At 40.2% G+C, this 27,505-nt stretch overlaps 1 protein-coding gene across 1 annotated transcript in view; it reads left to right on the top strand.

The window, feature by feature from the left end:
* TDRD12 (tudor domain containing 12) overlaps positions 1 to 27,505 on the top strand; it is a 45,208-nt gene that overhangs the window by 2,793 nt on the left and 14,910 nt on the right. Inside the window, exons 9-30 of the mRNA XM_075282051.1 lie at positions 1,749 to 1,984; positions 2,067 to 2,097; positions 3,224 to 3,459; positions 3,548 to 3,578; positions 5,592 to 5,731; positions 7,843 to 7,873; positions 11,692 to 11,754; positions 11,898 to 11,946; positions 12,947 to 13,048; positions 13,187 to 13,375; positions 16,531 to 16,687; positions 16,797 to 16,924; positions 17,637 to 17,819; positions 17,963 to 18,091; positions 18,482 to 18,599; positions 20,540 to 20,679; positions 22,496 to 22,716; positions 22,804 to 22,903; positions 23,401 to 23,585; positions 25,026 to 25,227; positions 25,348 to 25,440; positions 25,640 to 25,800. Coding sequence (XP_075138152.1) covers positions 1,749 to 1,984; positions 2,067 to 2,097; positions 3,224 to 3,459; positions 3,548 to 3,578; positions 5,592 to 5,731; positions 7,843 to 7,873; positions 11,692 to 11,754; positions 11,898 to 11,946; positions 12,947 to 13,048; positions 13,187 to 13,375; positions 16,531 to 16,687; positions 16,797 to 16,924; positions 17,637 to 17,819; positions 17,963 to 18,091; positions 18,482 to 18,599; positions 20,540 to 20,679; positions 22,496 to 22,716; positions 22,804 to 22,903; positions 23,401 to 23,585; positions 25,026 to 25,227; positions 25,348 to 25,440; positions 25,640 to 25,800 — 2,925 coding nt within the window. The remainder of the gene's footprint in view (positions 1 to 1,748; positions 1,985 to 2,066; positions 2,098 to 3,223; positions 3,460 to 3,547; positions 3,579 to 5,591; positions 5,732 to 7,842; positions 7,874 to 11,691; positions 11,755 to 11,897; positions 11,947 to 12,946; positions 13,049 to 13,186; positions 13,376 to 16,530; positions 16,688 to 16,796; positions 16,925 to 17,636; positions 17,820 to 17,962; positions 18,092 to 18,481; positions 18,600 to 20,539; positions 20,680 to 22,495; positions 22,717 to 22,803; positions 22,904 to 23,400; positions 23,586 to 25,025; positions 25,228 to 25,347; positions 25,441 to 25,639; positions 25,801 to 27,505) is intronic.

Here is a 27,505-nt window from a genome sequence, read left to right as displayed (position 1 = left end):
TTCCGCTCCGGGTTAGGCCCAAATGAATAGGCCTAGCCCGGAGGGATTGTCTTGATTCGGACACCGCTGCGGTTTTTGCCGCGGGATCTGCATCAAGATAGGGCAAGTCGCTTCTTTTTTCTGCGAGCGGTAAAAGGAAATGACCAGCTCCCATTTTCAGATCACACACCTTATTTATTTATTTTTTTTAAGTTTAACATTTATTGTAATAAGATTTTTTTTTTTTGTGTATTCCTTCTGAAAATATGGGTAAAAAAATATGCAAATCTATTCTCCAGGCTGTAATTAGGAGTACAGTGCCTCTGTATGCTGCTGTTGGGGACATTAAAGAGTCCTCATAGTATGTTGCAGAGCTCCAAATTAAATAATTAATTAACAGGCCTAGATGGACTGCAGCCATCTTCTTTTAAGCCTGGAGAACTGATTAATGACACAAGATGGCTGTGTATCAAGAGTTCTGATTTATTGTTACAGGGAGTCAATATTTATACAGACAAAAGCAGGTTGGACTTGACATGATTGGCTATGACATAAGCTGTGGCACATGACTATTGGATAAGGTCTGCATATCATTATTACACTCCAACCTGGGATGACCTTTCTCATGACATGAAGAAGAATTTAAGATATTTATGTGTAAACCAACATCTTACACTAATTCTAGATGTATATCACAGCAAGAGAGATAATGATCACATACTGGTCCGCTCCGGCCTTGGGGCTAACGACCAAACAGGTTATTTGAACCGGTTTCTACACCCACCCTCAAAGATGACCATAAATAGATAAGGAGTTATAACCCAACCATTAACATTCCACACGCCTTATCCCCTAAAGGGGTCTCTTAGACTCTAAACAGACATTCTTATGAAGCTTATAACAGAAAATGCTTACAAAATGGCTGACAGAATACAAGATGGAAGATGTGATCCTAACACTGCCCTCTAGAGAATATGGCAGGCTGCTTTTGCCCCATTTCAAAGAAATCCATTAAAGACAAGGGGGAAGATGTTTGTGGTGTTCTAGTCTTCCTTACGCTAGGTTCACACCTGCGTTCTTCTTTCCGTTCTGTGCTTTCCGTCTTCTGCATGCCAGAAGACGGAAAGCACAGACCGGGTCCGGCCGTGAGCGGCGGTGAGCGTTTTAGGCTCTCCGCCGCGAAACCGGATTTTTTTATCCGGACACAGAGTACTGCATGTCCGACTCTGTGTCCGGATTATAAAACCCGGTTTCGCGGCGGAGAGCATAAAACGCTCACTGCCGCTCACGGCCGGACATCTCTCTCACCCATTCAAATGAATGGGTGAGAGAGACTCCTGCAGGTTTCCGTCTCCTGCCTCTGTTTTAGGCAGGAAACGGAAACCTGCAGTACGGAGAGGGCGACGCAGATGTGAACGAGCCCTTACACTGATCCTTGGGTAGAAGGAGCATCAAAATTAGCATCACAACCCATTATGAACATACTCTAAGGGTACTTTCACATTTGTACTGGAGTCTCTGTTGGAGTCTATTGCAATGTCGACCTGAAGTCATCAAACAAAAAGTCCTGCACGCACACATCATAGTCAGTGGGGTCCGTCTATTTTAGCAGTCCGTCACTGGACCAGGATAACTGAGAACAGACGCTAATGTGAACATAGTGTATGACGCTTACTTCCGACATGCAAGTTATTTTTTTTCACATTAGTATGCTTATATGTCCATTGTTATTCCTTACATAAGCTTTTATGGCTAATTTTATTTTGCAGAGAGACAGTTGTACGTAGCATCAAAGAAAGCTATATAGCTTCTCAGAATGGAAAGCCATCAATTTCTATGAGTGAAGGACACCGTCCCTCTGTATCAGGGAACGCACATGACTCATCTCCTCAACCTAAAGAGTCTGTATCTTGTGAAGATCCAAAATTTAAGATTGCAACCAGTTCAGATCTTTTCCTTCTGCCTTCATGGTGCAAATCAGATTCAAGACAAATCTTACATACAGGTACAACAAATATCTCTCTTGGTGTCACACATTCACAAGTTATTTGGAACCTTTATAAAGTGTTTCTGCTTTTCTTTGACAGAAGCTGCAGAAAAAATGGCAACTAAGCTTAGGTATGGAATCTTTTTTTTTGTTTTCTCCTTTGGCTTTTTGTGACCCATTTAAATTGTTTTAAAGAGGACCTTTCATCAGTTCGGGCACAGGCAGTTCCATATACTGCTGGAAAGCTGACAGTGCGCTGAATTCAGCGCACTGTCGGCTTTCCCGATCTGTGCCCCGGGTAAAGCGCTATCAGTCCCGGTACCGTAGCGCTTTACAGTCAGAAAGGTGTTTCTGACACTTAGCCAGGGACGCCCTTCTGCTCAGCAGCAGTGTGCCCAATCTGATGAAAGGTCCTCTTTAAGTAGATGAGTCCATTACCATATGCTGTTTGTTACTAGTTCCTTATTAACTATGTAGTAAACTATTTAAAGGGGTATTCCCATAACTCTTGTTCTGCAGCCTGAAGGCTCTGTACTCTCTTCACTTCCTGGATTTCTCGCACAGTGGTGGGTGGGGTTTCACTGCTATCTGCTATGATCCACAGTATGAAGCTGATGTAGCAGAGCTGGATTTGAGTCAGCTTGCATTACATACAGAGGTAACAGACTCCTTATCTCAGCCCTTACCAGCCAAATTCAGTTAAACCGGCTGATAAGCGGAGAAGCTGAAGATAGACAGCACAGTAATCCTGGAGCTCTCACCTCCCCCCTCCCCTATATAAGGAGCTCCGTTGCTTGTCAGCCCCTCCAAGCGGACAGAAGAACCATGCAGGGTTTTTCTGTCCGCTTGAGAAGTCGGACATCTTCACTTGCGGACAGGGAAGGACGGGCACGGAGTGCAAAACAACGCACCCGATGCCCATTGAAATGAATGACAGGTGTCACGGACACAGATAGCGTCCGCTTCTAATGTCCGTGACAGATTTTCAGCGGACACTAGGAGCGGACACTACCTGTCGGACACCGACGGTAGTGTAAACGCTCCCTTATAATTGAGGCCTAGCCATTGGGAAACTATATATGATCCCCAGGAAGTATGAGCTATGGCCATTTCATTAACTTGGTTGAGCACTTGTTGTAGAGCCTGCTCAGCACTCTGGGTAGATGTGTTGCTGTGCACTCACTGGTTAGTTAGAAATGTCATATCCTTCCAGAATGCTTTTCTTTTAACTTTTACACATGTATCTATCTTTTGCAGTGAGGCAGAAATTCATACCAGTAAAGACTCTATGTCTTTTCATAGTCAAAATGAAAACACACCAGAATCTATGAGCAAAGCCCAAACATGTGTATTTGAGAATGTGGGTGCAGTGTCTCCACAAGACCAGCAACATGTTTTTTCAGACAGTCCCATATTCAAGGTGGCGATCACTCCTGAATCCTTCCGCTATCATTTACAGAGGAATTCAGATCAAGCACAAAAGTTGCATACAGGTATGGAGAGCTATTTCATCAGTTTCTTTCATATGAATTGTATTTTCATTTTTTTTTTGTAATTTTGCTTTTTGCTTTAAATCTCCAGAAGTTGCAGAAAATACAGTTGGTGAAATCAGGTATGACATTTTATACTACTTTACAAATCTTGTCTTTAACAGGAACTTGGTTTTCACTAAATTCGCAACTTAGGGCTGGTTCACATCTGCGCCGTGCGCGCTTTAAGAAATCCTGCTGGGTTTCCGTCTTCTGCCCAGAGAAACTGTGCAGGGGACGGAAACCCGGCAGTCACTTCTCAAACCCATTCAAGTGAATGGGTTTGAAAAGTGAGCGCCCAAGAGCATTTTGTACCTGTCTGTGGCAAAACCTTTTTTTCTTAACTTTACACAAAGTTGTGTCCGTTTAAAGAAAAAAAAAAAAACGCCAGAAACCCAGCAGGAATTCTGAAAGTGCGCACGGGCGCAGATGTGAAGCCGCCCTTCATGGTTTTTAGATTTTTTTAGCCAGATGTATCTATGGTATACTGTACTACAATTATAAGCATTTGAAGTTTTTAAACTTGTATTAACAGCTTCTGGGCCAAATCCTATCTGCTAGAAACGCTTTCTTGTCTCATCAGTGCCTGCAGTCTCTAACTTGGACTGCCTTTCAACTTTGCTATAAGATAATTTTACATTATTGTATTTCCATAAGCTGTGCATTTGCAAAAAAAAAAATCAAAGTTACTCTGTGAAGCAGTTACTCTTTAAAATGATTTGTTACATAATACAGAAATTTAAAGGCAATGTCCTAGAGCTAGAAATGCACGTGCATTTAAAATGTGAAAAACTTGTTGCACAAAACAATACCTGTAGATTATCTACAATATGTCTCTTCCCAAATAGGATCTTCCATGGACAGGGCCAACTTCTTCCTTTAGCATGAAATTGCACAGCAGCTTTTTAACAGCTTTTTTCACAGCTTCTAAATACACATTGGATATTTCCTTTATATTTTTTCTGACTGTTGTTTATTCTTTGTGTCAGGAACAGAGTCCCAAGATAAGAAATTAATATTGTCTACTATACTTAGCATTGTTTTAAGTCTGTGAAAATACAATTTAAACAGACCCTAAGGGCCCTTGCACATGACTGAGTGTGCATCCAAGTTCATCACCGGGTGCAGTCATATGACACCCAGAATAACATCAGAGTATCATCTGGGTGTATTCCATGATGCATTTAGGTCTATGGGACTTCCGGATCAATTCCGTTCATATAAAATGGAACAGAATAGGACCTGCTGTATAATCATGGGTCCAGAAGCTACATGGATGTGACTGCCTCATAGAATGTATTGAAATGTCATCTGACTGCGTTCCATGATGAACTGGACCCCCAACTCTGATGCACATTCAGTCGTGTACTTTGAACCTTAAAAAAAAAGATGGATGTCTGAATAAGTACAAAGAAAATGGTTTTATCAATTTCTCTATCTCTGTTGAATATGGATTGAAAATGAAAGGTGAATAAGGCCTAACACGCTGAATGCAGATTAGACTGCATTTTCAAGTTGACAGGTTCAAGAAGACTACAATGGACCAACAGTACTGGATCACAATGGGAGGCATCTTGAGCTTCCATGTTGTTTTTTCTATATTTATAAAAAAAAATCCTAAAAATCTTCCACCTCTTGCTACTAAGCCTAAAATAGTTTGAGACTGGAGATTGATCTTGGGCCATAGACACAATGGTCCGGAGCAGATCCTATTGACTATTATGGCATTCTCTGTGACCTCAGCAGATGACAGTAGAGAGGGGGAAGTGGATAATCTGTCAAATCTGCTATTGTGATTGTTGGATTTTGTGTTTTATCTTCATATACTTGATAGTTGTGATCATCAGTGTGCTGATATGTAAGGCTCTTGCAGCTGCAAATAATTCTATAGAAAACAGGAAATCTCAGCATGTTATTTGCCTTTTTGGCTATAGTCAGAAGTGCAAGATTTTTAGGAATTTTAAAAAATTTAGATAACTTGAAAAAACTATTGAAAACACTGAGCAAAGATTCTTAAAAAATATTTTTAACATAAAACAGGTCATCTTCTTGCGGCTCATTCCTTTTTTAGTTATAGCAGTTTTTGTATATTTTAGTGTAAAAGGTGAAGAAAATCCACAGCAGACAGGTGAAGCAAAGCTACAAACAGAAAGTGATACCAAGGTGGAATCTGTTCCTGCTCAGTTTATATGGCCTGGGTGGTCCGATAGAGATAAAACGCGTAGGCTATCTACCGGTAAGTTTGTCCTAATTTTATGTCAAATTCTCATATTTTTGCAACTGTTCCATGTATCTGAGTCAGGTGTGTAAAAAAAAAAAAAAAAAAAAAAAATATATATATATATATATATATATATATATATATATATAAATATATATATACATATATATATATATATATATATATATATATATATATATATATGTATATACAGTCCTATGAAAAAGTTTGGGCACCCCTATTAATCTTAATCATTTTTAGTTCTAAATATTTTGGTGTTTGCAACAGCCATTTCAGTTTGATATATCTAATAACTGATGGACACGGTAATATTTCAGGATTGAAATGAGGTTTATTGTACTAACAGAAAATGCGCAATATGCATTAAACCAAAATTTGACCGGTGCAAAAATATGGGCACCTCAACAGAAAAGTGACATTAATATTTAGTACATCCTCCTTTTGCAAAGATAACAGCCTCTAGTCGCTTCCTGTAGCTTTTAATCAGTTCCTGGATCCTGGATGAAGGTATTTTGGACCATTTCTTTCTACAAAACAATTCAAGTTCAGTTACGTTTGATGGTCGCCGAACATGGACAGCCCGCTCTCAAATGATCTGAAAACAAAGATTGTTCAACATAGTTGTTCAGGGGAAGGATACAAAACGTTGTCTCAGAGATTTAACCTGTCAGTTTCCACTGTGAGGAACATAGTAAGGGAATGGAAGACCACAGGGACAGTTCTTGTTAAGCCCAGAAGTGGCAGGCCAAGAAAAATATCAGAAAGGCAGAGAAGAAGAATGGTGAGAACAGTCAAGGACAATCCACAGACCACCTCCAAAGAGCTGCAGCATCATCTTGCTGCAGATGGTGTCACTGTGCATCGGTCAACTATACAGCGCACTTTGCACAAATAGAAGCTGTATGGGAGAGTGATGAGAAAGAAGCCGTTTCTGCACGTACGCCACAAATAGAGTTGCCTGAGGTATGAAAAAGCACATTTGGACAAGGCAGCTTCATTTTGGAAACAAAAATTGAGTTGTTTGGTTATAAAAAAAGGCGTTATGCATGGCGTCCAAAAAGAAACAGCATTCCAAGAAAAACACATGCTACCCACTGTAAAATTTGGTGGAGGTTCCATCATGCTTTGGGGCTGTGTGGCCAATGCCGGCATCGGGAATCTTGTTAAAGTTGAGAGTCGCATGGATTCCACTCAGTATCAGCAGATTCTTGAGAATAATGTTCAAGAATCAGTGACGAAGTTGAAGTTACGCCGGGGATGGATATTTCAGCAAGACAATGATCCAAAACACCGCTCCAAATCCTCAGGCATTCATGCAGAGGAACAATGACAATGTTCTGGAATGGCCATCCCAGTCCCCAGACCTGAATATCATTGAACATCTGTGGGATGATTTGAAGCGGGCTGTCCATGCTCGACGACCATCTAACTTAACTGAACTTGAATTGTTTGTCCAAAATACTTTTATCCAGGATCCAGGAACTGATTAAAAGCTACAGGAAGCGACTAGAGGCTGTTATCTTTGCAAAAGGAGGATCTACTAAATATTAATGTCACTTTTCTGTTGAGGTGCCCATACTTTTGCACCGGTCAAATTTTGGTTTAATGCATATTGCACATTTTCTGTTAGTACAATAAACCTCATTTCAATCCTGAAATATTACTGTGTCCATCAGTTATTAGATATATCAAACTGAAATGGCTGTTGCAAATACCAAAATATTTAGAACTAAAAATGATTAAGATTAATAAGGGTGCCCAAACTTTTTCATAGGACTGTGTATGTATATATATATATATATATATATATATATATATATATATAAAAATCTGTGCAGATGGGCAAGAAACATTTTTATTGAGTTTTCTGCTGTGCTGCTGTTCTAAGAATGAGAACAATGGTAATGGTATTACAATGTATCATTTTTTTTAGTTTGCCACCAATGGATTCTGTAGAATCACTGATGAGCAGGGTCCGCTATAATTCTGCCATGATCAATGTATTTTACCAAAAGAAATACTGGGAAAAAAAAAAGTGGACTAAATTGTAAACTCTTTGTGCATAAACTGTAACATGGTGTTTACTGCTGCTTTTTTTTATTTAGAGATCTCAAGGAAATCTTTAGCAAAATTAAGGTATGATTATGTTTTATTGTGTAGTAATGAAAGGTTTGTGTGCATGTTTATAATTGTATGTGGTGTGCTCTTGTATTTTTAATTCTTCTGTAACGTATGGACAAGAATTCAATTTAATTTCATTGTCATTCAAAAGGTGCAAAATTCTGATTTCCATCTTCCATTATGAAATTGGTTAGTATTCCCCATAATGAGATCCCATGCAGGCTTTCTCCTCCCCTACCAGCCATGATAAACAGTTTCTTCACTGCAGCTCAATAGTTGGGTGGCAGTGCGAGGAAAGTAGCATTAGATATATCTGACACTTACTAACTCACCTCAAGATATTCAAATTTAAAGGGAACTAGTAAGGTATTTTTTTTTCCACCCTAAACTTACCCCAGCATGTATAACATCAAGTAATCACCTTTCCTATGGTGTACGTCATTAAGCTATGTGTTCTTGAAAAGACAAGTTAAAAGCTTTTAAAACCAAAGATTGATATATGCAAATTTATTTTAAATAGTCACAAGAGCGGAAAGCAGTTTCATCTAGCTATACAGTCATCGTGCTTAATGATGCCCTGTGAGGGTGACAGCTAGGATACCAGACTCACTACTTTCAGGGAGGGATATGTCAGTCACGCAGCAAAAGATGTGATTTAAGTCCCCAAGTGGTGAATCACAACAGGGTTTTCCTGCGGTTTTCTCTGCGGTTTTTTTTCTTCTTGCATTTTCATATACCATATATACTCGAGTATAAGCTGACTTTTTCAGGACAGTTTTTATGCTCAAAAAGCTTATACTAAAGTCAGACAGCACATACGCTGCAAGGACCTGCATAAATTAAGTGAAGGGGGAAGGTCCTTCAGTGGTTGCTAAAGTAATGATATAGGACACTTCCCCCCCCTTCACTAGCAAGAGAGAACGCCCAGGAGGCGGCAGTTCCCAGCTCGTGTGTGTGCATTGAGGAGAGTGAAGTGAAAGTAAAACACACAGGTACATACTGGGGTTAAAATTCCTATTAAAGGACCTCTATCATTGGGAAAAGTAATTTTTAGCTAATCGCATCCTTGCATAGCCTTTAGAAAGTCTGTTCCACACCTACCTTTTGTATGTAAATCACCTCAGTGGTTTTTGAATGATCCAGTTTTTATTCAATTGCTTATTAGTCTCTCGGTGCACCCCGGAAGTCTGATTGTGCACCCTCTGCCTATTGTTTCCTATGTATGTGTACAGTACAGGCTGCTGCTGATGACTTCCTGTTTGCACACACACATAAGAGATAATAGCAGAGACGAGTGCTGCTAGGAACTTCCTGTGCTGGCTGGAAGCTAATTAGCATATGAATAAAAACGGACTTATTCAAAACTTATTAACTTAGTTTTAGTAACTCCATGTGCCTCACATTAATAGCAGTTAATCCCATCATGTCCCTCACATTAACCCCTGTGTGCCCCATATAAGGGTTACTAATATGTGAGACATATGGAGGTAATAATAAAGTGCCTTAATAATGTTTAATGTAATAATTATTGCCTCCATGTCTCTCACATATCAGTAACTCTTATGTGAGGCACATAGAGGGGTTAATGTGAGGGATATGACGGAGTTAACTGCTATTATCCTGAGGCACATGGAGTTACTAAACTGTAATACACATGACCAGACTTTTTATCTGCAATGGTGGATAAAATTATGGACTATTACATTTCAACGGTCCTGTAAACATAGATGCCGTCACTTTTGCGGCTGTGTGTTCGGGCGTGTGTATGTGTACTGTACCTGTCCTATATGTGTCTGCATTTGCAGCCCTATCAATTCATTTTTAATGTAAAGATCAGTGAACAATTAATGTAATTTTATTCTATTTTAATTTATGAAATTTTCCAGTAGCTGCTGCATTCCCCCCCCCCTTATAAGCCCCCTCGGCTTATATTCGTGTCGGCTTATATGCGAGTATATAGAAACCGTTTGCGATTCTGCTCATAATATTAACATTCAATATTTTTCAAAAACTCATGCATTTTTGAGAACACAACTTTTCCACAGCTCCTTCACTGTGCTAGTACTGTAAAACACATCAATTTTTATCACTGCTGTTTCCGCAGCTGCCAAAAATGCGGCATTTCCACAACATGGGACTTTATCCTGTAACTAGATAAGGTAAATTTGGATGATCTAAGGTTTTAAAAGCTTATTATTTGACTTGTCTGTAACATAGAGCTTAGAGAGGGGCACTATAGGAAAGGTACCATATTTTTCGGACTAAAAGACGCACTTTTTTTCCCCCAAATTTGGCGGGAAAAGAAGGGTGCGTCTTATAGTCCGAATGTGGCACCTGGCACCCGCTGTACTAGAGAGGCGGAAGCCGGAAAGGGATAGACGCCGGGGCCTGAGACATCGCTGTGCTCCTCTGCCCTGCATGAAGCTAGCAGCAGGAGGAGTGATGCTATTCTGCTCCTCCGTCCCCCCGCCGCTGGCTTCATGCTGGGCAGAGAAGCGCAGCGATGTCTCAGGCCCGGCACCTGTGCCGGCGTCTATCCCTCCCTGGAATCCGCCTCTCTAGTACAGCGGATGCCGGGTCAGTATCGGTGGCCTCTTCTCCCCCGGGGCCGGTCCCCACCAGCCCCGTACCTGTGACGTTGCAGGCCGGCTCCTGCGCGGCGATATCGCAGGAGCCGACCTGTTCGGGTGACAGTCGGGAGCCTAATGAGGCTCCCAGGCCTGTCACTGCTGTATTAGTATTGCGGCTGGTCTCTATGACCAGCCGTAATACTAATAGACAGAATGTCCCATAGACGGCAATACAGTTGTATTGCCGTCTATGGGACTTGCAATCAAGTGACCGCAGGTTCAAGCCCCCGGGGGGGGAATAAAATAGTAAAAAAAAAAAAAAAAAAAAAAAAAAAGCTTTAAAAATAAAAGTTCTAAATCACCTCCTGTCCCTAGAAAACAAAAATAAAAAAAAATAAAAAAAAAATATATATATATATATATATATATATATATATATATATCATAAACCACCGGGGTTTTTTAATACAAGGTGATCTAAGCAATAGATGGTATAACCCAAAATGGTATAACTAAAAAGTACAGCTGGCCCCACAAAAAAAAAAAAAAACACTCTATGCATCCCCGTACAGCTGCAGGGTCACCTGTCAATGTGGCCTTGCAGCTGTTGCAAAACTACAACTCCCATATATTAAATATTTTACCATTTTTTGCTTCAAAATTTTTTTTCCCTATTTTCCTCCTCTAAAACCTAGGTGCGTCTTATAGTCCGAAAAATACGGTAATTTCTTGATGCTGGGGTCAGTTTATGGCAGAAAAAACACCTGACAGGTTACCTTTAAATATACAAAATTACCCATAAGCTTAGGGAAAAAAAGTGTTTATTTTCAGGGAGAATTGCCAGCCCTATTTTATACACATGGAATGTTTGTACATTTAATTTAGTTAATTTTTTTTTTAATTATTTTCATGTTTAATGTTTTATTACACTTCTAAAAATCCTTGCTATTGTACATGTTTATTTCAGATAATAATGTATTGCATACTCAGTGATCATGCCATGATACGTAGTGGCATCTGAGGTTCCATAATTCTCATCAGTTTTTGCATCAACTTGGCTGGCACTAGACAGTCTCTCCTCTGCTGCATGGCAGCACAAGGCACCTTATTCTATAGTGCTGTAAATAAAATAGCCAATTAAGTGCTACCGTACAAAAGGCTTACTGGTGGTCTTTGTTTTCGCTGATATATTAACTAACGCAACAATAATTAAAGAAATTTGACTTTTTTTTTTTTTTTTTTTTTTTTTTTTTTGCTCTTTAGCTCAGTTGGTGATAATAAAAGAGTTTTAACAAAAGAAGCAGACCAGAAACAAAGCTTGGCAAGGTAATTACATGTCATCCTAGTACTGCAACATATTTACTTGTATTACTGCAGTTAATCAAATAGGAGTGTGTCCTACATATCCATGTGCACGAGATCTTCATTTAAGGCGAGAGAACCATTCACAGTTACCCTTTACATTCTAGGCTGCTTCAGTTTTTAAGTCCTACACCATTAGAAGAGGAGCCTAGAAAGGTAGGCTTGTCTGTATTATTTATAATTTACAGGGGGACATATTTATGTCATGCCTATTTGTGCAACAGGGGAAGTTTAGTCCTTTTTATAAAACAACATTGGTGCTGCAGAAAATATGCAAACACGACCTGCTGCTTTTTAGGTTTGTGAAGGCAGGGTTCAGACTACCGTTGAATTCTGTTATGAAGGTGTCTGTTTTAAAAACAAAAAAAAAATGGACACCTATCATAACAGACATTAATTGACACTAACTGATGATAATGTCTTCGTTTTTTTAACTGATCCGTTTAATGGATCAGTTAAAAAATGGACACATTAGTATCAGTTTGTATCAGCGTCAATTAGTGTCCGTTTTTTTTAGGGTTAGTTCACATGGGGAGCGGTAAGGTGGATTTTGGCACCGCCTACCACGACTGTCGTGGCTTTCCCCTCCAGAGCAGGCTCAAATGAATGGGCCGACTCCGGAGGTTGCTGCCGCCAGGCGGACACTGCAGCTCAACGAGCCGTGGATCCGCCTGAAGAAAGGACAGCTGGCTTCTTTTTCACGGAAAAAAGTAGCCTGGCGGTCTCCATAGACCACCATTGTGAGGCAGCGGATTATGACGTGGATTACGCACTATAATCCGCCCCCTTAGTGCTCGTGTGAACTAGCCCTTATACTGTCCTTTTTTCTTTTTTTTCCCCTTCTGTTTATGCTCTCTGAGCATGTGCAGAAAATAAACGGATACAAAATAACGGACAGTAACTGTTGACCCATAGACTTCAATGTTAAAAAGAATAACGGACACTTACTGTCCGTTTTTTTTTCAAACAGAAAAGTCTTGCATGTAGGGTGTAAATGGACACTAACCTACCTCCCGTGGATCAGCTTTTGGCCACCTTTGATCTAGCTGTTTAATACAACCTATACAATGTGCAATTTAAATTTCTGTATGTGAATGAAAAGACTGCATTTTAACTAAGTTTCCTTTAATTCTCGATACTAATGACTTTCTTTTAGCCACCAAAAGTAACAAAACCAGAGTTTGCCATCTTCGTTAGCAAATCCCTAGTGCCATTCTCCAGCCTTGAAGAGACCTCCTTGTGTACAGCTATTAAAAAGGTATTGTAATGGAGAAGATGGGAGTTTAGCAGGGTGCTCTTTTTGTTTATTGTAGTGCAAAGTAACTATTACATAAAAACCATTGTGAAAAACAGCATAATGTTGCTAAAAGTTTTAATTTTGTTTTGTGTGTTTTAGCGGCTGATTATGTGTGGCTATGATGGACCAAATCTTACAGAATCCTACTGCTGGTCACCTATAGCCGAGGGGTTTGATACAATTGTAATATCTCCTGATGAATCGAATCCAGTATATTATATTCCGCCTCTTCTGAGTTATCTAAGCTGTGCATCTGTGGTGTACAAATTACTGCCAGCTAAACAGGGGGTGAGAACATTTGACATTTGCCTTTCTTGACCCATATTTTTAACTTTACAGCATTCAGATCTTCATTTTCTTACCCGTGGTTAAGTTGCTTGCAGTTTAGAAATATTCTGCCCTTGCTGTAATGTAAATCATCTTTCTGTGCATTGATTTTTTTTTTTTGCTTTCTCAAAACTATTACTTCTGTGCAACAACCAGACCAAATAAATTGATGTACATCATAAAGTATCAAGGATATATGTGCAAACCCTGGTTTTCTGATGAGGCATAACCATCAGAGTCATGTATCCTCTCCGAGCTAATGTGGCAGACACAACTACCTATTCTATGTAAACACTGGTCCCTTGTTGTAGTGATTAATGGGGCTTTGGTGCTCAAACTTCCATATAAATACAATGTTCCAACATTGTTGTTGAGGGAAAGTTACTGAATACAAATACCGTATATACTTGAGTATAAGCTGACCCAAATATAAGCCGAGGCCCCTAATTTTACCACAAAAAAACTGGGAAAACTTATTGACTCGAATATAAGCCGAGGGGGGAAATGCAGCAGCTACTGGGAAATTCCAAAAATTAAAATGGTCAGAGTTTTTGGGTGCAGTAGTTGCTGGGGAAGGGGAGGGGTTGTTTTGGTTGTCTGTCTGCTCCTTCCCTGAGCTTGAAAACTGTTCCCCCCACACACACACAAACACTTGGAATTCAGCCTGGCTGAATATAGGGTATCTGCAGTACTCCTATTAACCCCTTCCCAACAGAACAGGAGCACTGCAGATACCCTATATTCAGTAGACCGGGTACTTTCAGACACAGGGATACCTAATGTGTATGTGTTTGACAGTCATTTTCTACTTTTATATATACCATATTTTTCGGACTATAAGACGCACTTTTTTCCCCCCAAATTTTGGGGGAAAAGAAGGGTGCGTCTTATAGTCTGAATGTGGCGCCTGGCATCCGCTGTAATAGAGAGGCGGAAGCCGGCAAGTGATAGACGCCATTACAGGTGCCGGGGCCTGCGACATCGCTGCGCTCCTCTGCCCTGCATGAAGCCAGCAGCGGGAGGAGTGATGCTGCTATTCGGCTCCTCCGTCCCCCCGCTGCTGGCTTCATGAAGGGCAGAGGATCATAGCGATGTCTCAGGCCCCAGCGTCTATCCCTCCCCGGCATCCGCCTCTCTAGTACAGCGGATGCCGGGTCAGTATCCGTGGCCCCTTCTCCCCCGGGGCCGGTCCCCACCGGCCCCGTACCTGTAAAGTTGCAGGCCGGCTCCTGCGCGACGATATCGCAGGAGCCGACCTGTTCGGGTGACAGCCGGGAGCCTAATGAGGCTCCCAGGCCTGTCACTGCTGTATTAGTATTGCGGCTGGTCTCTATGACCAGCCGTAATACTAATAGACAGAATGTCCCATAGACGGCAATACAGTTGTATTGCCGTCTATGGGACTTGCAATCAAGTGACCGCAGGTTCAAGCCCCGGGGGGGGGGGGGGGGGGGGGGAATAAAATAGTAAAAATAAAAAAATAAAAAAAGCTTTAAAAATATATAATAAAAATATGAAATAAATAAAAGTTCAAAATCACCTCCTGTCCCTAGAATATATATATATATATATATATATATATATATATATGTAGAAGATCATATATCATAAACCACCGTTTTTTTTTTTCAATAAAAGGTGATCTAAGAAATAGATATTCCCCAAAATGGTATAACTAAAAAGTACTTCTGGCCCCGCAAAAAAAAACACTCTATGCATCCCCGTACAGCTGCAGGGTCACCTGTCAATGTGGCCTTGCAGCTGTTGCAAAACTACAACTCCCATATATTAAATATTTTACCAGTTTTTGCTTCAAATTTTTTTCCCCTATTTTCCTCCTCTAAAACCTAGGTGCGTCTTATAGTCCGAAAAATACGGTACTCTAAGGAAAGGAGAGATTTAGAACTTTTATTTTATTCTATTTTTAAAGCTTCTTTTTTTCCTTTATTTTATGGGAGATTCTATACATTACTATTGTGGCTGGTCATAGACTCCCCCCCCTCCTTTTGCGTGGCTCGAGTATAAGCCGATGATGTTTATGAAGGACTACCCCTAGATTGCAGCAAACAGAGGCAGTGTTTTCCTATTTACATCTTGGAAAACAGATTTACATACTTTTCCCATAATCCCCCAGTGGAGTGAAAATGGCTTTGTAAGACTCCATACGCTTGTGAAGGTGCTTTCTCCTTAAGGAGTGATATTATCCCCATAACCTGGTCACAGAAGTCAGGGTTCATACCTGTGGTCTAACATTTTCTTCTTCTATTCAGTCCTTTTTTTTCCTCCAGATGCAATCAAAATGAATGTCCCATCTCAAGGATCCTATCTATACTGCTAGCTTATGTGGATTCAAGAATTTTCCTAAATACATTGCTTCAGCAAAACTGCTTTGTTTGGCTTTGTTTGGCTGTTATCTTAATTTATTCATTGCATTCACATCATTACACTGCGTTTCCATAACTACGGACCTGGGGATGCTCTTATCTCTCCACCCAGGATAAGTGATGTAGCTCCCTACTCTCGGGAGGGGAGGGAGAGCTGAGTTCTTGGAGCCAGCTTGTATTTCTGAGATGTTTATCTCCCTGCTCTTCCAGTTATCAGCTCTGCTAATTGAATTTTGCTGATAACGGAGCATGCTGGCATGCAAGGCCAGCAGCATAGAAGCAACTTACCCCTGGCTTTACCTTTTGAAACAGCAAGTGAAACCCCGCCCACCAATTTACAGAGAAAACCAGGAAGAGAACAGAGTTTACAGCCTGCAAGTTGGTGACCGGACCACTTGGGAATACCCGTTTAATCTTGATTTTGGTAACAATAATTATAGTTTGATAGTATTTTAGAACGTTTTATTGGGTTCCTGATGAATCTTCCTCATGTGGAAAATAATTTGACATTGGCAACTAAACTAAATTCAACTAGTCTTGCTAAAAAAAAACTAAACCGTATACACCTGGGTCAAAATAAAAAAAAATCTAAAAAGTGTTCCAGTGTCCAACTTCAGTGTTTTTGAACCACAAGAGTCTCACTATTTTTCTGCTGTAGGTTTTGTGAAATCAAATGAATGTCTGCATTGTTGGTTATATTTGATTTCAGTTTTGCATTTCCTTCTTTTTCAGCCCCATGCAGTGATCCTTTGCCCTGGATGGAGCAAAGCTCACTCTGTGTACAGCCTTCTGATGGAGATGAGTAAATATATGCGGCCCCTGAATCCCATGCTGCTGTTGGTTGGAGTTAAACAAGAAGACATTGAGAGCATTAACTTTAGAAGACAATGTGAGCAAAACATAGTACTTGTTAAAGTGTCTAAATGTTTATTATTTGGGGGGAAAAGAGGGTGAGGTGATTCTTATGGTCTGGGTAAAGCCATTGTTTATGTTGACAGGTGAGGTTATTGTCACTACCCCACACTGTTTGCTGAGAAGTCTGGAGCATCATGGACTACTACTCCTTCGCCTATGCCATCTTGTCTTTGATGAAGTGGATGTGCTCTTCTCCACTGCAGGGTCAGAGGTGAGCAGGGCCTAACATTTGATTTTTGATTCAGAAATAGTTGAACTAAATGTTCACCTTGTTGCATAAAAAGCCCATTTCTAGCCTTTTCGCAAGACTTAGTCAGTAGATTAGAACCTCATTTAACGCTAGAGATTTCACCTCTAAAATTTCACCATACACTTTAGACAGCTATTGGCTAAACTGGCGTTTGAAATCCAATTGCCTGATCGTTATCTCCCCCTGATGACGGAGGTCCCCATACATATTAGATGGTGGATGGTCAGCTTCAGACATGTCGAAATAGAATTCAGTGTATGAGCTTAATACATCTCACAAAATCTCTTTTCTGAAGCTTTCTTGGTACAGTTAGTTTATTGAAAAGACCAGTGTTTGCCTAGCGAACAAATGAATTCATTATAGCAAAGGTTTGGGGAAAACACGTATGTTGAATTTTAGGATTAGATTAGTATCTTTGAGTGATGCTGGTACCATAGGTACGGTTTCTTAGCACCTCTGCTAAGAAAAGGTGGTCCTCTGATCTCTTTGACATTGAGGGTTGTATAGATGAGACAGTCCTTTCCTATTCTACCGCCTTCTTTTTACCTTTGTGATATGTGGATATGTGATAATGTTCAGATCAAGAGCTTCTCTTTGTAGTTGTGCTCCACCCTAAATAATCCAATCAGCAGATAATTTTAGTTTATATGTTACTGATCATCTCTATTTCCAGATGTCAGAGATACTTCAGATCTATAAGAAAACCATAGAGAACAGAGATGGCACACCTCAGCAAATTGTTGCTGTTGGAAGCAAATGGACTCATGAAATGCAGCTTTTACTGCAATACATGTCAACTCCACGTGTTGTGATTACAAGGATGGAGCAGGCAGCGGTTTTTGCAAATGTACAGCAGGTATTCTCATTATCCCATGTCTTGTCAGTGGTTGTTGTTGATGGTTGTCTATACATCATGCCAGTTACATTGTTGGTGATCCATTTGCTCTGAAAACAAATTTTCCTACATCAGGCTGCTGTATCATCCATCTTATGTCTTAGGTCATACTGCTTTGTCTGGAATGTGAGAAGATGTTTGTATTGCTGCAGTGCTTAGATTACACACCAGTAGATGCCCAGAAAATACTTGTTTTCACCAGAAATGATGAAGAAGCGGAATTAGTGCACAAGGTGGGTTTTGATTTTGTTTTCATTCCCACTTTGTATTACAGCACTGACTTATTGGCTGTGTCGCTGGTCATATGATCACTACATTGTGCAAATTTTTGTTGTATTATTGCTCCAAGTTACAGTCCAAAAATTTGATCTTGGTAAGTTAACATGTTCCAAAGTTTGTTTTATAGCCTTTTTTCAAACAAACAAACAAACAGTACATCTGAATTGATTTATATTCCACATGTCTAGTCCTATCAAATATCATGGAGTCTGCTGTTACCGTAGACCTGAGATTACTTGAATCCACCATTATAAACTCATATCCGTTATTATATCTCCAGTGCAAATTGCAGGCCTTATACCTGCGTTGTAAATTGTGATTCTGTTCTTGTTGTCTTCTTGTAGGCCATCCAGACTGCTTCGGTGTACAGTTTATTGTTGAACAAACACCTTGTGCATACTTTCAGCTCTGTTCTAGAACAGTGGAAAAAATCATTTAGTTGCAGAACAATATTGGTCTTGGGTAAGATGCAGAAGTTTTTTTTTTTCAACTTTTCCCTAAATTCTGCAATATTGTATTTAATGGAGAAAGTTTTTATAGATGTATGAAACTATGTTGAACCATTCATCTTGTACATTATTACTCTATTCTGTTATTCAACCAAGTCAAGAGTAGATCTCTATAGTATAAGTTCAGTTCAGCTGATATTCCAGAGTGCCAGGTGTAGTGGTTGTGATGGGAATCTTAAAATGTGACTACCGTATTTTTCGGACTATAAGACGCACTTTTTTTCCCCAAATTTTTTGGGGAAAAGAAGGGTGCGTCTTATAGTCTGAAGGTGGCGCCTGGCATCCGCTGTAATAGAGAGGCGGAAGCCGGCAAGTGATAGACGCCATTACAGGTGCCGGGGCCTGAGACATCGCTGCGCTCCTCTGCCCTGTATGAAGCCAGCAGCGGCAGGGGCTCCTCCGTCCCCCCGCTGCTGGCTTCATGAAGGGCAGAGGATCATAGCGATGTCTCAGGCCCCAGCGTCTATCCCTCCCCGGCATCCGCCTCTCTAGTACAGCGGATGCCGGGTCAGTATCCGTGGCCCCTTCTCCCCCGGGGCCGGTCCCCACCGGCCCCGTACCTGTAAAGTTGCAGGCCGGCTCCTGCGTGGCGATATCGCAGGAGCCGACCTGTTCGGGTGACAGCCGGGAGCCTAATGAAGCTCCCGGGGCTGTCACTGCTATATATTAGTATTGCGGCTGGGTCTATGACCAGCCGTAATACTAATACACAGAATGTCCCATAGACGGCAATACAGTTGTATTGCCGTCTATGGGACTTGCGATCAAGTGACCGCAGGTTCAAGCCCCCGGGGGGGAATAAAATAGTAAAAAAAAAAAAAAAAAAAGCTTTAAAAATATGAAATAAATAAAAGTTCTAAATCACCTCCTGTTTTTTTTTTCAATACAAGGTGATCTAAGCAATAGATATCCCCCAAAATGGTATAACTAAAAAGTACAGCTGGCCCCGCAAAAAAAAACGCTCTATGCATCCCCGTACAGCTGCAGGGTCACCTGTCAATGTGGTTTTGCAGCTGTTGCAAAACTACAACTCCCATATATTAAATATTTTACCAGTTTTTGCTTCAAATTTTTTTTTCCCTATTTTCCTCCTCTAAAACCTAGGTGCGTCTTATAGTCCGAAAAATACGGTACTCTAAGGAAAGGAGAGATTTAGAACTTTTACAGAAAGTGCTTTCCTGGATTAGTGATCAATGTCTTCTCATTGGACAGATTATAAATACCCCTCTTAACCCCTCGAAATGGTCGCTGTTGCTTCTGCAAGCTTTGCAAATATCACTAAGACAAGTGCAGAGCAGCACTAACAAAAAGGCAAAAATTGTGCAAATCCCAGAAAACAAGCCACTGTCTCCTTCTACCAGATATATTCACAAATGGACAGCACAAAAAGTTTGAAAATTGTAAAAAACAAACAAAAAAAAAACTTCTTTATTCTATGTGATGCCACATGGAGTAAAGAGGATTTTTTTTCTCCCCATTTTTAAACTGTGCATGCTGCCCATTTTTCTTTTTAACAGAATTCCCATGAATTTCACTCAGAAACCTCTGCAGGAGGAGTGAGCAGGAGCTGAGCTTAAGTTCTATATTCACAGTATGTGTCTTGCATGATCCTGGGGCTGTTTCGGTCTGAGAGACAAACTACAGTCAGGGCTTGCAAAGTGTAATCCTTAAGTAATGCAAAATTTGAGTCATATAATGGACAGAAATAATGTTGATCCTCATGTATATATTTCAGCTTATCCTGCAAAGTCACCTGAAGTAACTAATGCCTTAAGCAAATATTTTGGTCTACTCTTGTGCAGTGGGAGAATCAGAGCAAAGCCATTGAATAATATGTAAAACTTTACATTTGTTATACAACCAAACCTCCTCTTGGTTATGTTTCTGTTGCAGTGGTCACAGATGACTATGCTCCCCTCCTGGAGATAAGAGACGCCACGTGCATCATTCATTACAGTTTTCCAGAAAATGTTGGTGTGTTAAGTCTTCGTCTGTTTTCTCTGATGGATTATATTCAGAGTAGAATTGATAAGGTACTAGAAAATAATATATTCCGCCTTTTTTCTGTTTAAATTCCAGTTATTCCTCTTTTGTTTTGTTTTAACCATTTGCACACTATGCTCTCTATATGTCCCTCACTGTTCCTGTTTTTAACTTCTCCTCCAATCTCCTTCAGCCATTATGAGTATTCTTGACCAGTAGGTATAATATGAAACGTTGGAAGGCTGGACAATTAATCGCAAAATAACCAAAATGAACCATTATAGTAATTTTGCATCCATGCCATTCTGTCTAACCCTGCAAAACAAAATCCTCAATATGAATGCAAGATCTCAGCAAATACTACTAAACCAACAAAAGCTACTATTATGTGATCGAAAAAAAAACAATAAATAACCAATCATTATATAAATATATGATACATTTATTAATGAGAGTACATAATAATAAATTTAAAAATTGCCATGAAACAATTGGTAGAAAAAGCACAGATATATGTGTCCTGTCACACACTGCCATTGGCTAAAGAACATTAACTGTACTCTATCCTATTAGAATTGCTGATATATGAATAACAGAAACAAAAATTCAGTGGTTTGGCAGAATATATAAATAGGAGGCGTGGCATTTAAAGCGGGGAGTGTCCTAAAATAATCGTTCATTAATTGTAATTGAGTTACAATGTTGAATTCAGCTTGACTTAAGTCATTATTTTCCAGCCCTAATATGTGCCCACATTGCTTTCCAGATAAGCTTGGAGGGAACATCTCCAGTGGTGGGATCAGTTGCTAGCCAAACACCTATAATAATATTGTTGGCAAGGATCTACATATTTCGCTTAAAGGGGGGTATTCTGTGACCTGACCCCTGGAAACCCCTTCTATCAGCAAAATAAGGGAATCACAACTGTGAGCACCGTGTCACCATTAATGTTTGCACAGTCACAGCAGCTGGTTCATACAATCAGCTATACCCGGTTCTGTATTTTAGGCTACGTTCACATCTGTGACCCCCGCTTAAAAAAAGTGGTTATCCGCAGACCCCCTATGGGGTTCCACCTGTTTTTTTGCTCGGTTTCTGCCCGAAAAGGGCGAAAAATGCAGAGAGAAAAGCATGAAGCCAGCCTTAGGCCCTGACCGTGGGCGAGATCAGTGTGCTATCCGTGTTTTTCATGGATAGCAAACTGACCTATTCATTTCTATGGATACATGCACACAACCGTGATTTCCACTGGTCAGTGTGTGGGCCAGGAGTCCATGCCTCATAATATAGAACATGTCCTATTCTGTTTAGTGTTTGCGGGACTGACTCACGTTGTTGTAGTTTTGGGGGTTTTTTGGATCCGCAAACTAGGATCACACACTGACGGCAACACTGATGACACTCTGTCTGTTTTTGCGGACATACTTCACTTATGCTGAAGAAACACTGAACACACATTGTAGAGACTCTGTCCACCAAAACTGAACACCACAAAATACATGATCGTCTGCAACTAGCCTTAGGCTGGGTTCACTCCTGCATTGGCTCTTCACACGGCTCTCCCCAAGTGGACCCCCCCAAAACAGAAACCCAAACGCAGATGTGAACCTAGCCTTAGTAATATTTAAAGCAAGTGGGACTAAGTTGCAGCTTCTCACAGATAACCTGAATCCCCCCCTTCCCTAATAAACATTGATGTCAATTTCTGTTATACAGCTGTTTTTCACTACAGCACACTTGACCATCACATTATTTATTTTATGAGTGGGTACTTGGCTTAAAACTGACATTGAGAAACATTGACTTACAGCTTTAAATATTTTTTTTCCTCTTGATAATTTATATTCCACAACTATCCAATTCAAGCTATCAATAGAAGACGACCACTACTCAAGGGCCAGATCTGTTTTACTGATGACAAATAAGCATGCAAGCTACGCCATTGATTTACTTAAAAGCTTACAACAAGCGCAAGCTACAGTTCCTCCTGAACTCAGCGCCCTGGCTCAGGGATTGTTGCAGGCCTGGGAAAACAAAAAGCAAGACCAAGAGCTTTGCACATATCTTAAAACCTTTGGATATTGTAGGTAAGTGTTGAAAGGAGATTTTATTCCTGTGAGAGAGAGTGTGCATCTTAGTTCTGTGTCACATATTTTTATCTTTTCTTCCCCTAGCCAAGATAGGTTTGCATGTCCGCATCGCCATTGTATTAACCCTTCAAAGGACCTTCATAGTGGAGTAGCTGCAGTTCCAGAGAATAATCAGTATATAACGGTAAATTTGATCGCTATCATTACTGTTTTCTATCTGACAGAATTTTCTGAGTAAATTATGCGGGTAGCTAGAGAGAATTATTACCATTGCATTTTTCAGACTTGTTATTTCTCTAACCTCACCACAGTTAAGGATCTATATCTTTTAGGGAACGTTAACGGCAATAGAGTGATGGATACAGTCAGAGCACCATCAATCTGGTATTCCTAGTTATTCTAATGTAAAAAATCACGACAGAAGCTTTCTTCCATCATGTGTTTTTTTCCCTTTGTAACAGAAGAATGCATAACTTTTTCAAAAAAATTACAAACATACATACGCAAAATATATTTTTTATGCTATCGTAAACGTATATGGATGGTTTTCTGCTTGCATTATTCATTCTCTTGCATTAATGTCAGTTGATCTCATCCTGTGATGGATGAGATCAATGGACATTGTTAAATGGTAGTGTGAACTAGCCCTTACCCTTGTGTCTATTATTATATTGTTTACAGGTTCTTCCTCTCCGTGTTGTGGATGCAGCTCGATTCTTTGGCCGCATAGTAATTAAAAACGATCCATATGATAAACTTGCTGCGGAACTCAATGAATATTATCAATCACCGATGAATAAAGTTTTGGCACAGGAAGTTGTGTGTAAACATTTGTATGCAGTCACTGATGGTTCAGAGTATCACAGGTACTTTATATATTCTCTTGCTATTATGTACAGCTCTGACATCTGGACAATCAGGACAACAAATTGCAGTTTGCTGATAAAGACTTTAACAGTTCATTCTGTCTATGTAGACAAACATGTTCTCACCAAACCTGTGTAATGTCATATAGATTTAATGTGCATATTATTTGATCTGCATTTATATTACATTGCTAGTAATCGTAATATATAATCTCTCATGGTAAAGGCAATGTTTATATCTACTGAGGGACTTCATAGTGACCTCTCCATCAAATGGTCTGAACCCACCCACCAGCTTGTTGAGTATAGGAAGTGAGAAAATAGACAGCTGGCAAAACTGCTGAGAGGGAGTTGGGAAAACCCCTTTAAGGCTTGGGCTAAACTTCATTGATAACACGGTATTACTACTAATTACATTTTGTTAGGCTAAACCTGACGTTCAATTAAGGTAATGAGCAGTGGTCTCCTAGTAGTCCCTAAATTACAGTAATGGTGGAGATGTTAGAAATCTATGCAGTTTGTGGAAATTTAATCTCATTTGTGTCACTGGGGGGCTCAGAAAGCGGAGTCTGAATCTACTGCTGCCACTATAAGCTCGACATAGTCAAAAGTGTTAACTTCTCCAAAACCTCATATGTTGCTTTTGATGCTAAATTAATCAGTTTTAGCTTAAGGGGATTTTCCGGGCAAAAAAACCCTTTTTTTTCTGTGTTTCTTTAGAAGCTTCTGGCATCCTCTGCATTTGTGTACATGGTGTAGCTTCCTTCTTGTATTTGTAAGCTGTCTCACACTACCTCCCTCTCACTCCCGCCCCTTCCTCTCTCACGCCCTTACACCCTCCCTGACTCCCTAGCAATCCCGCTCACTACTAGCTAACTAACTCAGCCCACCCCATCATACTTACCTGTCTTCCTCTTCCTACTGAGACAGCTCCTCCTCTTTTTTGAGTCTGCCAACTCATGCGCAGGATGGAGGTGCCTCCCACACCTGCGCAGTAGAGATGGCCTGCGCATGAGCCAGCATAGTCAAGGAAGAGGAGGATTCGTCTCAGAAGTGAAATCTGGAGAGGAAGATACGTAAGTATGATGGAGGACAGGGGGGATAGTACTGGTGACGTTCCATTTCTGAAAACAGGGAACAGAACATTGCCGGATAACCAGAAAATGTTCCATACATTGTAGTCCTAACATTTAAAAGGTTGCTCAAACTGACAGGTCACCCAATGATATGGTGATCACTTTGGGAGCTGCTGGCACTCTCTGCAGGTGCAAATAAGCATTACATGGAGTTCATTGCAATAATTACATCAGTGAGTCACATCCGGAGTCGTGGTACTTGGAGATTTCCCACACTGTTAAATATGTAATCCCTAATAGCGCGTTCTGTATAAAACCTCTATAACATGGTGGATATCTATTGATCACTTTTGTCTTAACACAGGGTTCAAGTTTTAGCTACAAAAATCAAGGACAGCGTGTCATATGCGCATGTGCAGTACATTGACAATGGGAAGTTAGATGAGATTCCTCTTCATATGTTGTTCCTGCTCCCGCCTATGTTTCAGTCATTTCCGCCACTATTCAGGGAATTTATTGTCTGTAGGGTGAGACCAATTGACAATGAGGACAGGTGGGATCCAAAAGTGAGTTGTGAAAGACTTTGCATAAACATGTATATTGAATGTATTGTATAGATGTCCACAATTTTTTGCATCTTTACATTCTAGTTTTTGGTATCAATTTTTGTTTGTATTATGTTTTAGGTGACTAGAATTATTAGCAGAAGTATTACTGGAAAGCAACATAAAGCAAAAGTTGTCCTTTATCTTGGAAACACTTACTGGTTGGATCCCATGGTAAGACCAATCAAAGTATGGTTTTCTCCTCTTGAAGTGGGTGGAAATGACTGACCAAAAACAGTTTTGCTAATGTACATACCAACCAGCAAGGATCCCCAGCAGATTTGCGGCTCCAACCATAGTGAATCCACTTTACAATTGCTAAAAATGTTTTCTGTTTAACCCCTTAATGCAACCAATTTACCTATCATTTTAGGTGCAGGTTACTACATTGTCTGATTTATCGTCATGTGTGTATGACCTCAACGTGAGACAAGAAATCTTATCTTCAGGATTGGGTACAGACAACCCCCAACACATACTGTATCTGAAAGCTTTGCTGGAATCAAGTGAATACTCACAATCATCAGTAAATAGGTTTGTATCTGACAAAAAAAATGCACTCTACAATGTGAATAAGATTGAACTGTTTGTTCACCTAACGGCAAATTTCAGTCTAACTTATTGGGAACTCTCAAGCAATATATAATTAATCTTCACTCTATAATCACTATTCCAATCAGGTATAAAACACTCTACTATAAAATATACAATATAGTTATAATCTCATGTAAGTGTATACATTTATTAATAAAAAGTGCATACGTAATTTCCAATATTAAGTTAATGTTTTATGACAAAATACACAATAGAGTTGCATTATTATGACCACCTCGTACTTTCGACTTCAGAAGTCTTGTGTCTCGGGCTGGCTTGGTGGGTGTGAGAGTTGTTGGTTAGGCTGTCTGAACGTATCACTCGTAGTCAAAGGTGAAAAGGGTGTTTTATCAGAGTTACAAAAAACAAATTACACCATTGGGAATACCTGCCATGAAAGTGTAGCATCAGCAAGCAAGTCAGAGGTAAACTGTGAAGGTTCACGAGGGCCAACTGGCAAACTACATTGGAGCAGCTCAATGTGAAAATGGACCAGTGGGTTACCAGATGTGTATAAAACAGTTCAGTGAACACTATTGTGTATGATGCTCCAAAGCAGACAATGGTCACTGCACCTTTGCTAAGAAAGGTGCATCATAAAAAATAAAGATAATGCAACATGCAATATGGCTAGAATATATCCAACAGTGGTTGGAAGAGCACCACTGAGACTTCCAAGTACTTCCCTGGCCCCATAATTCCACAAACTTGAATCCAGTTGAGTATCTTTGAGACCAATCCTCATCTTTGCGCTTTAGATATTCCCCCACACACCCTCCAGCAAATGTGGGATGCACTGCAGTCAGAATGGCTGATACTGGGGACAACCTACTAGCACTTTGAGTCACTCCCAGCCTGTGTATCTTTCGCCTATGCTGCACATAGCAGTTACTCTGGACATTAGCTGCTGGTCATAATAATGTGACTTGACTCTGTATATTTTGATACATTGCACCCTAGAACAGTACATAATTATTGTAATTGGTGAAATCATTTTGTATGTGTTACATAAATCCATAATTAAACACATTCAGTTAGAAGTTAGCTCATCCATACTGCAAAACTGCTAGACCAGTGGTTGTTAACCTGTGGTAATGGTCTGTCTCAGGGGAAGGCACCATGGCTGGAAGTGGCAGATATAGTGAGTGCTCAGGTTCTGAGGTTCCTGGAGTGCTAGTGCCACCCAAACCATCCGCCATCATATAATACAAAAACACAGTGGCTGCCAAGCAGTGGCAGGCGTCATACGACATTGGGTTAGGGTTAAGGGGGCGGGTCTTCAAAACAGTAGTGGGTAATATGTGCTGAATTTACAAATAGCTTCTGATCTAATGTATGATCTGATGAGTGAAAAGCTGGTCGTGCTAAAAGACCCTCAGTACTTTGTGTGTCTGCCACGGGTGCTCCCGCAAGTAAAACGATTTGCTTGGCACGCCAGTTGTTTCCCACTTGAGATTGGAGAGGTATGTTTCATGTGTCAGACATTACAATTTCTCTAGGGTATACTCGGTTGAAACTATTTTTCACAAGGTGAACTTGGTTTAATAAGGTTGAGAAACACTGTGCTAAATGAACATAAATACATTGATACGTTGATCCTAATTAACTCATTGCGCCTGCACCAATATACTGCACAGGCGCACTT

This window comes from Leptodactylus fuscus, chromosome 7 (assembly GCF_031893055.1).
Source record: "Leptodactylus fuscus isolate aLepFus1 chromosome 7, aLepFus1.hap2, whole genome shotgun sequence".
Lineage (NCBI taxonomy): Eukaryota > Metazoa > Chordata > Amphibia > Anura > Leptodactylidae > Leptodactylus > Leptodactylus fuscus.
The sequence above is the reverse complement of the archived record's forward strand: the minus strand, read 5'-3'. Positions and strand labels throughout refer to the sequence as shown.